We start from the raw sequence: 11,737 nt of genomic DNA, 5'->3' as shown, positions 1-11,737 counted from the left end.
GAACAGAAAATATATGAAATGGATGATACAAAATGTGTTTTGTAATATACAATTTGCGAAAGGTTACAGACGCTGAAACATAAGTTTGAAGATGAAACCCTAAAAAAAAGATGAAGATGCTGAAACATAACCTTGAAGATGAAACAGTATAAATGAAAGCATAAAGAAAGCAAGAAGATGAAGCTTAAAGATTCTCCAAAGTTTCTCATGAACATTACCAAACTTTAATAAAACATTACCAAACCTTAATAAAACATTACCAATCGTTAATGGAGCTTGAGGATGAAGAAGAAGCTTGAAGATGTAGATGATGAATAACTCATGGCGTTTTGTTTCTGACTTTTAGGGTTCCTGTTGTGCTTTATAATGTAAAGTGTATTAGAGTGAGAAACGATTCGAGTTTAGAGAGAGGGCTGGTATGAAGAATTTCTAGGGTTTTTTGTGTTGGAGAAGCTCAGTTTCTGAAGAGAGAGAAAATGGCCCAAAAATTTCTGTTTTTTTTAAGAGAGAGGAAACGTGACCGAAATATTTTCAGATTTTTGGTTGATAAAAGATGTGTTTTGTTGGGTTGCTCGATTTTGTCGTCCAGCTCTTACGAAATTTGGGCGGGAACCAAAGAAGGATTTGGATGAACATGTTTCATCTATAAGAGGGTAATAGGGTCCAAAAGGAAAATGACTAAAATCCCTTTTTCTGGGAAGACAGGACCCTATTCCCACGGACCCAACAATCTATACAACGTTAATTTAGTGCTTTTAGCACCAAACCATCCGACATGAGCGGCTATCGTGCGAGACTTGGGCATGTATTATGTTGTTCTTCTGTTTGTAGAATTAAAAATCATATTAGTAGAAAGACTGTCCATTGTTCTTCTGCCATATAATCATTTAGCTATTCAGATCCAAATTAGATCGATAAATACGAAATGATAATGCACATCTGTAACGAGTTGTATGAGACCCGATTCAACATAATCCTATAAAGAACAATAGTGGTTTAAATTGGTCCGGACAACTTGAGCTCATTCGAATAATTTCTTTTAAGACGAATCAGCTTTTGTCTCAGCCTCTATTGGGACCAAGACTATGTTGAGTGGGGTAAAATAGGTGAGACTGCCTCACCTCAGGCTGGTCCTAGAATAATATCTAGGTGAGCTGCTCCGTACAACTAATTTAATTTTTGACTCTTCTACCAGCAAACTTCCACGTATGTGGACCAAGAGTTATAGTTTGGCAGACTCTTAAATTGCGGTGGATAGAAAAGAGAAACATAAAATTTTACCAATCTATTCAATTTTTTGGCAGAGATTGAGAGTTTCACTCTATGCTATACCAGTAACGACAAACAAAGATCGTAATCGATTTCTCAAAAAGGAATAGGAGTGAGGGAGTCACAATTTTTACAACGTTAGTGTTTTTAGCGCCAAACCATCCGACAGGAGCGGTCTATCGTGCGCCACAAAAAGGAATAGGATTAAGATTGTACAGTTTGAAAGGTAGTACAAGTATTGTCGCGTCTCCCTTCCTCTCCTCTCTTTATTGTCCCCCACCCCCCAACTTCAAAAAGTCCTCCCCAGGAAGACATCCTCTCTCCTAAAATTCCGGAAAATCCTTACCTCGAGATCCACATAATATCTGTAAAATCAGGAAATCTTGAATTTAAGGATGACATCTTCCTTAAGATACTCTGTATCAATGTTCTTCACTTGTCCGCCATTTCTTTCTTTCTTTCTCTTTCAAGAAGAAGAAGAAGAAGAAATTAAGAAATAGTGAGAGAGTAATACTTCTCGTGATATATATAGTAAAGTAGCTGGTAGTAGTTTGTTTTTCATCTTCTTTTCGTTTTCTTCATTCACTTTCAAACTTATAATTCTCGTGCCCTACTTTCATTTTAAATTTATTATCCCTTCTCTCTCTCTCTCTCTCTCTCTCTCTCTCTCTCTCTCTCTCTTTATTTCTCTAACTAACATCTACTTCTCTTTTATTATCTTCATAATCCCTAAACCCATTATACTTTTCTCTTTCCCAATTTAAACTTCACCTTTTTAGGTTTTGTTCCAACAACAGTTTTTGTCTCATCAGATTATGCTCATTGTCAACCTAACTCAATTCAGGTAAATTTCTTCCTTCTTTTGAGTTCTAAATATGACCTATAATTGTTTGAATATTCGTCTTCTTTTCTGTTAATATGAAGAATTATAACACTGATTGGTTCTTAGTAGTTCAGAGAATCATTATAAAGTTTTCTTGGTATTATTTTTTAAGGGTACCTTCTTTTACTGAAATCTTTAGCAATTGACCAATTCGAATGAGAAATCTATACAACCTGTATATTGTAATCATTTAGGTAAAATAAGCCACAACTCTTGTAATTCAGGCGGCGCCGGCCGGTGGTGAGCTATGTTTTATTCATAATTCATTTCCAATAGTGTTTTACTTATGTGAAAGAGATTTTGGTGAGCTAAGGTTCAATTACGTATTTGTAAACCAAAACGATCATTTTTTGAAACTTCCATAATTTGCCCAAAATTTCAGAGAAATAAATTGATCTACCTCGTAACTGTTTTAATGATGACATAGTGTTTTAATAAAGTTGATGGGTAGAAACAATTTGTCGAGTAGTATAACGTTAACTCTATCTGTTTCTTCTTTTTTGGCGGGGGCTCATCTCTTTAGAATGTTTGTCATGGTGGCAGGGTTTGTGTGCTGCATCTTGGAGTTTAAGCATTGACCCGTCAAGACGTGAATGCCCAGAGAAAGTCAGTGTATGTGTTCTGCTCGCTAGTTATTGAACACCAATTGCTCAAAGCGGCTATATCTTAAGACGGGTATGTCTTAAATTGAGCTTTAGCTTGATTGAAAAATCCTAGAAACACAAGGGGTACAACCTTGAAGATGGATCCGTTTCCTGGCTCTTGTGAAATTGTGGAAGCGACGGAAGAAACAAAATGTACTCAGCATTATAAAGGAACTAAGCCCCATATTTCTGGAATGAATGTGGATGAAAAAGGTCGAAATATACCCAAGCTGAAATTTGAAAACTACCATTCAGTGGAGGAAGATCTTAATAAACTTTTTGATGCCATTGATCTAAGAGTATCACGGAAGAGTGCCTCGAAAAAACCAATCAGAGTTGGTTCATCTCAAGGGGGTATTGGAATGTCTGAATGTGGGACTTTGAAGCAGGCACTGAGGGGATTATGTATTTCTCATGCATCAGAGATGGCTGCTATGAAAAGGGTATCGAAGCCTACGGGGCTGACTAGGGTCTCGGATGCTGGAACTATGAAGAAGATATACGCATCAATGGTAGTTGGGGACAGTGAATCTGGTTCTCTCCCAGATAAAGGTAAGCAGAGTTTGGTAGAGGTATCTCTCGTGCCTGAAATGCGTACTTCAAGCACCCTGAAGATCTCCAAGTCTCCACAAACGCCTAGAACAAAATCATCAAGTCAATGCGTGTCTTCTCTCCTAACCACTAGTGAAGTTTCAATCACCAGGACATCGCAAAAAGATGAGATTGAGAATGTGCCGTCTAAAGATGGGAAAGACAAATCATTGTTAAAAAGCCTAAAATTACAACAAAAGGGAAAGTTCAAAGCATCACTATCTCCATTGAGTTCCAGTCCTAGAAGAAGTGAATTAGAGCTGGATGAGGTTGTTGATGCATCGACAGAGATTGGCACCCAAACGCCGTCTCTATCTAGGTCTCCCTCAGGAAACACATTAAGCAAAATTTCGACCAAGAATGAATATAACGTGAAGCAAGTTTTCATAAACCAAAACATTATGAAGAAGTTAAAGCAAGTTTCAACATCTTCACCCCCCAGACATAAGACGGGAAGTAAAAGCAACGATGTTGGCTTGGAGTATAATTCAAGAAATATGGTTAACGGGGCTCATAATCCAAATCAGAAGAAAGTTGTGAAAGAATCTGCTTCTCCAGCACCCGGCAATACTAGTCTCAATGTTGTTGTCAGTTCAGGTAGTTTCAGTAAACCTGGTGCTGGATCCAACAACTCTAATGATATAACTTTCAGTTTGAAAGTGGACGAGAGCTCAAATTCAAGAGAAAAAGGAGGATCTTCCCAAAGCTCAAAAACCAGCAGTATCGCTGAGCACAGTAACAGCACTACTAGCACTAGCACAGAGAGTTATCTGAGTGGGTCTTGCTACAATGTCAGTAGGCCCCACATGTCTAAAGATTTGAAATGGAGAGCAATTCACGAGGTCGAGATGCGTAACGGAAGCATAGGCTTGAAGCACTTCAAACTACTCAAACGACTTGGTTGTGGAGACATTGCTACAGTATATCTTGCTGAGTTGACGGGAACCAACTACTTGTTTGCTTTAAAGATTATGGATAATGAGTTTTTGTCTAATAGATTGAAACTTCCAAGGGCACAAACTGAAAAGGAAATACTACAAATGCTTGATCATCCTTTTCTTCCTACACTATTCGCTCATTTTACTACAGATAAGTTCTCATGCTTGGTCATGGAGTATTGCCCAGGGGGAGATCTGCACATCCTCAGACAGATACAACCCAGCAGGACTTTTCCCGAACAAATGGCGAGGTATATTTTGAAGTTATCAATTTTCCGTTCTCACTCAATTTTCTGCGTTTTAACTTGATAGAAACTGAAAATTTTGTTCTCAATAGGAAGTGAGTGAAACATGAAAACGTTATGGGCCTTTTTGTTCGTGAACCAAGGGACTGTTTCGAGAAACCACTTTACCACCATAATAACTACATTTGTATAGCATGTGTTAGAATTTACTATAAATGATGAATTACACAGGATGTTTATTAAAAACATTATTTTTGGCGTTCTCTATGAATTTATATTGGATTTTGTAGTGAAACATAAAATAAAATAAGTTTTAGACGTGCGACAAAATGTTGATAAGTTTACTCTATAAAATTGGTTTATGACCATGAATAATGGGACCTTACATTTTGGATTTTGGTTGGTGGAATAACTTCCTGCCATCATTTAATGCAGGTTTTACCTTGCCGAAGTTCTACTTGCTATGGAGTACTTACACATGCTTGGTGTGGTCTACCGTGATTTAAAACCAGAAAATATTCTAGTTAGAGAAGATGGTCATATAATGCTCTCTGACTTCGACTTATCCCTCAGGTGTACAGTTAGTCCGAAACTTCTCAAGTCATCTTCATCTACCACAGAATCTAAAAAGGAATTCTCGGTTCCATGCATATCAGCTAGCTGCATCGATCCATTCTGTCCTCGACCATCTTGGGTCCAAGTTCCATGCTTCTCACCCAGGCTTACCTCGACGGAAGATAAATCCCGTAAGCTTAAATCACACAAGGAAGTCTCAGTTAATATGTTGCCACAACTCGTGGCAGAGCCAACAAGTGCACGATCAAACTCATTTGTCGGCACCCATGAGTACTTAGCCCCAGAGATAATTAAAGCAGAGGGTCATGGCAATGAAGTTGATTGGTGGACATTTGGTATCTTTATGTATGAGCTTCTATTAGGTAGAACACCTTTCAAGGGATCAGGAAATGATGAAACCTTAGCCAATATAGTTTTCCAGAGTCTCAGGTTTCCCGATACCCCATTCATTAGTTTTCAGGCAAAAGATTTGATGACAAAGCTACTAGTAAAAGAGCCCGAGCTTCGTCTTGGATCAGTTAAAGGTGCCACCGAAATCCGGCACCACCCATATTTCGAGGGACTAAATTGGGCATTAGTTCGATGTGCAGCACCACCTGAGTTGCCAATACTAGAGGATCTTCGAGTTGCTTCAATTGATTCAGAGGAGATCAAGTTTATGGAAAATTTTCAGACGATCGAAGAGAATCTGGAGTTGGAAGTTTTCTAGTAAAAACTATTCTAAAGTCAGAGAGAGAAGCTCTTAGATAAGTAGATTTTGTGTTGTTAATATACTTGAATACGTCTGCGTTGTTGCAGCTGGCAAAGTTATGTAATTCATAATGTAGATATAGTTTTGGAAAATTACAAGTAAAGCTTTTGTGTACTATATATTTCAGTTACTTTGTATATCGAAAACAGAGAGCAACAAAGCCTTCTTGAGTCTGATAGTCTGATGGCTCTGGTAATCCTAGGAGCAGTGTATAAATGGGCTAGTACCCCTCTGGTCTTAATTTGTGACCAGCTTTCCGTGTTGCCCCCTATCTTTTGCGAGGTGCCAGTTTGGCTTCTTTGTAAGATTATGGTACTTGTAGGTTTATTATTTCTATTTCGACTCCACCCATATTTCTTCTTTTTTTTTCATCTTCAACTGGCATATGTTGATGCAGGTTTAATTTTTTTAAAATTGAAAAAAAGAGATAGGAGAAAAGAGGCGAAAGGGATATAGAGAGTCATCCCTCCTCTCTCTCTCTCTCTCTCTCTTTCATCAGGTTCGGAAATCTTATTTTTCTGTTGTTGACATAAAACAAGAGTAGCATATGTGGTCAAAACATGATTATGTGAAGAAAGTACGAAGGTTTATCGACAAGTGATTGCAAGGGAGAGTCTTTGATAGGGAAAGAAAAATCAGCACTTATTCTGATGCAATTATGCATGATTTAAAGTGGCTAGAGTATGTGATTTTTTCCCAGAATGTATTCACGGTGGGGCTGATGTGCCCGCAAAGTTATCTGAACCAGTGTTTTCCAAGCACGGATGAGTCTGTCTCGGTTTAACATGTCTCCTAAGCTGTATCTGACAAGAACAACATAATTTTGTGAGACTAGTCCTCATCAGATTGAGGCAGTCATACCTCTTTCAGCCACTATTTCTTCAGTTAGTCCGATGAATGCTGGATTCAAAACAACTTGAAGTAACTTTTGGTGGTTGGATGTTAAAGCCTGTTGCATGTTTACCACTTTTTCGTCATTCTCCCAGATACTGTGGATATCTGATGATGGCATTCCAGATGTAGGACGTATCGATGAAGAAGATGCCTACTTTGTAGACGATGTAATATTAGGATATTTTGGAGCACATTGTTTGTAGCACAATGCTTCATTGTTATTGACAATAGAGCATAATGCTTTACCACACATCAGAATGCTTTTATTTCTCTGTTACCTATTGTTTGTCTGTAACTTATTGGTTATACTTTGTATCTCCATATAGGTCCATCATCCTGCTCTTACTTATCCTGGAGCAAATAGAAAAGTGGCAGTCGAGCTCAAGGTTTCATATTTCAGATAGCACGCATTTTATTTCTTCTTCAATCTAAAATATCCAACTGTTAGATGCGTAGCCGTTGGGACAAGCTTTAATCTTCATGATCTTTATGAACCCTAAGATCTGGATTGGCTTCCTAATCACATTTTACATTTCTCACTGGTCAGCTCTTACTTCACTCATAAACTTCTTGACATTGTCTGTAAAATTGTACTTCATCTGAAAGGAACGAGAAAGTTAGAAAATTCCAAAAGCGAAGTTAGAAAACATACAATTCTCTGGATGCAACTAGAAAGTTCAGTTCTGCTATTATTTTTCAGTGGTAGCTTTTGAAAATATCTCTGTAGTTCTAATTTAATTCTTTTGTTGCAGCTACTGCAATGATTGCAGAGATATAGATTTATGTCGTGATTCGGCATTACTAGCTGATGAACAGCAATGTGTTGTTCCTCAATGTGGGCAGTCATACAATCGTGAAGTAGTACCTGATTTTCATCAATTAGAACCAAGTGAAAGCCGCCCATGTAGCAGACGATGTATTAATGCTGTGAAAACGGCGTAGCAGGAAAAAGGAACACCTGATTCTTTCTACTGAGACGATACTGCTGAAATGCACATAATCCATGTCAAATGGTTAGACCTTTTTCTCTGGAGGGAAGTTTCGCCAGTTAGTGAAAGAGTTCATTGTAATTCATTTGCATATACTGTAATATTTTGTACGTTGACAATGGTACGAATGCCTGAAAACTCGAAGGTTTCTCTTAACCTTGCATACTCCCACATAAAATGTTTAGGTGGCATCTAATTTTTTGTCTGAATCTAGCTGGTTTGGATCAATATCTGAATCAGACTTGTTCTGGTTATGGGTACAATAATCATCTCAATATGATAATGGAAACTTAATTCAGAGTTGCTTTATATCTAATTCGAGATTCAAAATCAGGCCGGTCAACCATTCGGAAAAAATACACACTTGAAATCAACCTCAGTCAGATCATTTAGACAAGTCAGAATTGAATGAAAGAAAAACACTTGAAGCGAAATTAAGATTTTGGACTTACTTTCCTATAGAAACTTCTTATTTCAATAAGTAAAACAATGCCATAACAATAACAATCTTAAACACTAATTTGAACTGTACTTTTGTATTGCAACGATAGCTACATGTCATATCTGCAGAATACATTTTTCAGCAATTTCGGGTCGAATGTTCATGACTAATGTATTCAAATCTGCTACAAGAGATGCAGAACATCCAAGAAAACCTTTTTCTGTACCCCATCTATTCTACCGATGTCCATGGAAGGCCGGAGTAGAATCTATCTCAAGTATGAGGAACATCTTCAAAACCTGGGTGATTTTATCAAGAGAACCATCTCTTGCTGCCTGCCTCTTCTTTCTTTTCTCTCTTCTCTATTCCCTGGTTCAAGGACTCTAATCTTTTTCTGCACAAACAAATAAACAATGACTCTAATCTTTCATGCTCTTGTAATTTCACGCTCAAATGAGGGAGTGATTGTATGATGCATTAACATCATTCCAATAGAGAAATATCGTTTTGTGGGAAATCTATGTGATCTTTGAGAAAGATAAAAACAAATAAAGCACTATCAATGCCATTAATGGTGAACTAAAACAAGAGTTAGAAGGCATACTTGGTGTCTCCGAGGCGACCATGTAAACTCCATCTCTGCCGAAACCCCTCCATTCCTTCAACTCCACTTGCAAGAATCAGGCGCCTATAAGATCAGATTGTAACTCCATCGATGAGCAAAATAACAATGAACTATGTCATGTTATTAGGGAACCATTTAATATAATTTATCTTCTTCACGTAATCTCTATTATCAAGTTTTTCAGGCTTAAATGTAAGAGTACCTCTCCAAGGATGTAACCTCTGTTTGAAGTTGAGTAGCTCTACCCTTTGCTTCATCTAAAGGCATAGATAAACCCAACTTGCGTTCACTATCTTGAAGCCTTTGCCTCAGTTCCTTGTCCTGCAATTTAAGCAATTAGGCTCCATGAAACTCCATTTTCGGCACACACACAAAACAAGTAGGCAAAAGAGCAAGAAGAAGAAACATGAAGGTATCATCTCACCCGTCTTTCTGCACATTGTTTGTAAAGAACAATCTCATCTTGACAAAATGGTTCAATATCATTGATTTGCAAACCTGGAAGAACAAGGTTTTATAGTCACTATTACCATGACCCAGTCTAACACCGAAAAAAAACTACGGTAACAGAAGCTCAATTCCAAGCCTTGAGTTTGTACACAATCTTGTAGTGAATTCCAAAAAACAAATAGTAATCCAAATAACACTTACATAAAAATAAATTCCTCAAAATCCCATCACACAAATCAACTCCTTCCAAAACATGAGAAGCAATTTCTGGCGGAATGATAGGCGAAGGTGGTCCCATCATAAGGTCGTCACCGACCAAGATAGTCTCCTCCATTGATGGTTCCGAATCAACTATAAAACAACAAAAATAAAATTTCAGACGTATGCATTAACTCAGTCTTGCAACACATATCTCTTTACATACGGATAACTTTAATTAAATGCGATATCAGAATTACAATTCCACATAATACCCATTTATACAAAATTGCTGATTTTCTCTTGCAACTTCTATACATAAGGAAAACATGTACATGTAAACGGTAAGCATAATTTAACCCACTTCACAAAAACAGAAATTTATCCACAATTTTTTCATAAGTCTCTAACTTAATCTAATTTTATTCAGAGAAACAAGGATATTGAAAAAGATTCAAAATTTGCAAAAACAAGCTAACTAGTGGAACTAAATGAGGTTAATGACATTTTTCAATTTTCATCATCTTCTTATAAAATTACTACAAACAAAATCTGAAATACAGAGAAAGGAAGATAAATATTTCAAGGAAGTGGTAGAAAATACCATCCATGATGATTTTGCCCTTTGATTTTTTGGCTGATTATCGATTTAGGTGTTCGGGAAGGGTTGGAGCTAGAAAGTATCTATAGGATCGACAATTAGGGCATCTGGCGGATTGATGCAGTCGTTTAAGGAAAAATTAACCTTTCCAAAACCCTAAAATCAACAGTTCTGAAACCCTTCTCTCTCTCTCTACCCGACTACAGCCTGCACATGCTCCTCCAGTTGTTCTTTGAAAAGTTCTAAAGGCGCACCAGATTACTGCTTTAAGCGCCCTTTGACAAGCAAACTTCCTAAGGTGGGGAGTGGACTAGGACTTTGGCAGATATTTATCGACAAAATGTCCCGTAGACATTTAAAGACATTTCAGGTGATTTATTATAAACAAGATGTCTTCGTAAACATTTTCAAGACATTGAGTTTGTAGATAAATTCAAGACATTTGATCCATAGACAAAATGTGTAATGCATTTTATATTTGCACTAATCAAAAATATATTTTTCGACTTTCGTACACATCTGTGAATATTTGTAGACATTGATGGACATTTGGTGGATATTTATTATTTTAATATTATTATTTATTATTTAATCACATGAAATAATATATTTGTACTAACATTTCAAAATATATTTTTCGACTTTCGTAGACATCTGTGAAAATTTGTGGACATTGATGGACATTTGTTAGACATTTATTACTTTAATAATATTATTATTGTTTAATCACATTAAATAATATATTTGTATGAACATTTCAAAAATATATTTTTCGACATCTGATAATTATTCAATGGTTAATATATATCAACATACGATATCTTATCGGATTGGATAAAGGCAATATCCGTATTCGATATCTGATAATTATTCGATGGATAATATATATATATATATATCAATATCCGATATCTGAAACAAAAAATATTTCTATTTTAAGTTTGTAACTGTTATATAATAAATTTCAACCATCCATTTTATATATTACTAGGGTATAGCCAGTGCCTCCGACACAAAACCATTTTGAAACACCTAATGCGTTTGAATTTATAGTGTCAGTGCACATGAAAAAAGAGGTCGAGATTGGGAAGACTAAAAAGTGATACGTCATAAAAATGAAAAGATGATTTTTTTTTTCATAGATATAATGTTGTGTAAATTAAAATTTAACATGTTATAAACAGATTTAAATTGCATACATCACCTTATTCAACTAATCCAATTCAAATCCTTATCTTCTAACCATTTTTTGTTCTTCTATTTTTTATTACAGAGAGCAAAAAGAACAATCAAACTAATTATCTCTATAATAAAACATGTTGGTTTAGTAGCCTCTCCGCCAAACAAATTTGACATAATTTGTAAGCCCATGTTCAAATCCATAACAGAGAAGCTAATGTGAGTAAGCATCTCCAAGAACCATGTCACCAGGAATGGTGGCAGATATGAGTTGTAAAGTACCAACTTTGGGTCCCTTTCTAGAAATTGAGCTACAATATACAGTACAAAGTTGCTGAATGTAGAACACCTATTTTGATAGAACGAAAGTCCTCTATAGAAACATCTTGTGTACCTCCTTGGATTGTAAAGTGGACCCATGTATAACAATCAGTGGCGTACCCAGAAAAATATCTTTGTGGT

General features: G+C 36.4%; 2 protein-coding genes across 2 annotated transcripts; one reads left to right on the top strand and one right to left on the bottom strand.

Moving 5' to 3' along the window:
* The first annotated feature begins 1,383 nt into the window (after window positions 1-1,383).
* Window positions 1,384-6,011, top strand: LOC147567941 (serine/threonine-protein kinase KIPK2-like). The gene is made up of 3 exons (XM_086654436.1): window positions 1,384-2,113; window positions 2,696-4,576; window positions 5,006-6,011. Exons 2-3 carry the CDS (start codon window positions 2,895-2,897, stop codon window positions 5,853-5,855), a joined length of 2,532 nt encoding a protein of 843 aa, XP_086510562.1. The 5' UTR covers window positions 1,384-2,113; window positions 2,696-2,894; the 3' UTR covers window positions 5,856-6,011.
* Window positions 6,012-8,232: 2,221 nt separating this feature from the next.
* On the bottom strand, window positions 8,233-10,330 carry LOC147567940 (uncharacterized). The gene is made up of 6 exons (XM_086654437.1): window positions 10,100-10,330; window positions 9,499-9,648; window positions 9,272-9,345; window positions 9,050-9,168; window positions 8,827-8,910; window positions 8,233-8,616 (listed from the first exon to the last, which is right to left on the bottom strand). Exons 1-6 carry the CDS (start codon window positions 10,104-10,106, stop codon window positions 8,535-8,537), a joined length of 516 nt encoding a protein of 171 aa, XP_086510563.1. The 5' UTR covers window positions 10,107-10,330; the 3' UTR covers window positions 8,233-8,534.
* Window positions 10,331-11,737: the final 1,407 nt, after the last annotated feature.

The sequence above is a fragment of the Eschscholzia californica genome, unplaced genomic scaffold (genome assembly GCF_041429995.1).
Source record: "Eschscholzia californica isolate CP2 unplaced genomic scaffold, dmEscCali1.0.p SCAF_1, whole genome shotgun sequence".
NCBI lineage: Eukaryota > Viridiplantae > Streptophyta > Magnoliopsida > Ranunculales > Papaveraceae > Eschscholzia > Eschscholzia californica.
The sequence above is the reverse complement of the archived record's forward strand: the minus strand, read 5'-3'. Positions and strand labels throughout refer to the sequence as shown.

Excerpts from the sequence above, each read along its gene's own strand:
- LOC147567941 (XM_086654436.1), top strand. The coding sequence starts at position 2,895 with ATGGATCCGTTTCCTGGCTCTTGTGAAATTGTGGAAGCGACGGAAGAA. Across the intron at positions 4,577-5,005 it reads TTTCCCGAACAAATGGCGAG|GTTTTACCTTGCCGAAGTTC; the intron begins GTATATTTTGAA and ends CATTTAATGCAG.
- LOC147567940 (XM_086654437.1), bottom strand. Across the intron at positions 8,911-9,049 it reads GAGGTTACATCCTTGGAGAG|GCGCCTGATTCTTGCAAGTG; the intron begins GTACTCTTACAT and ends CTGATCTTATAG. Across the intron at positions 8,617-8,826 it reads GGTCGCCTCGGAGACACCAA|AAAAAGATTAGAGTCCTTGA; the intron begins GTATGCCTTCTA and ends TTGTTTGTGCAG.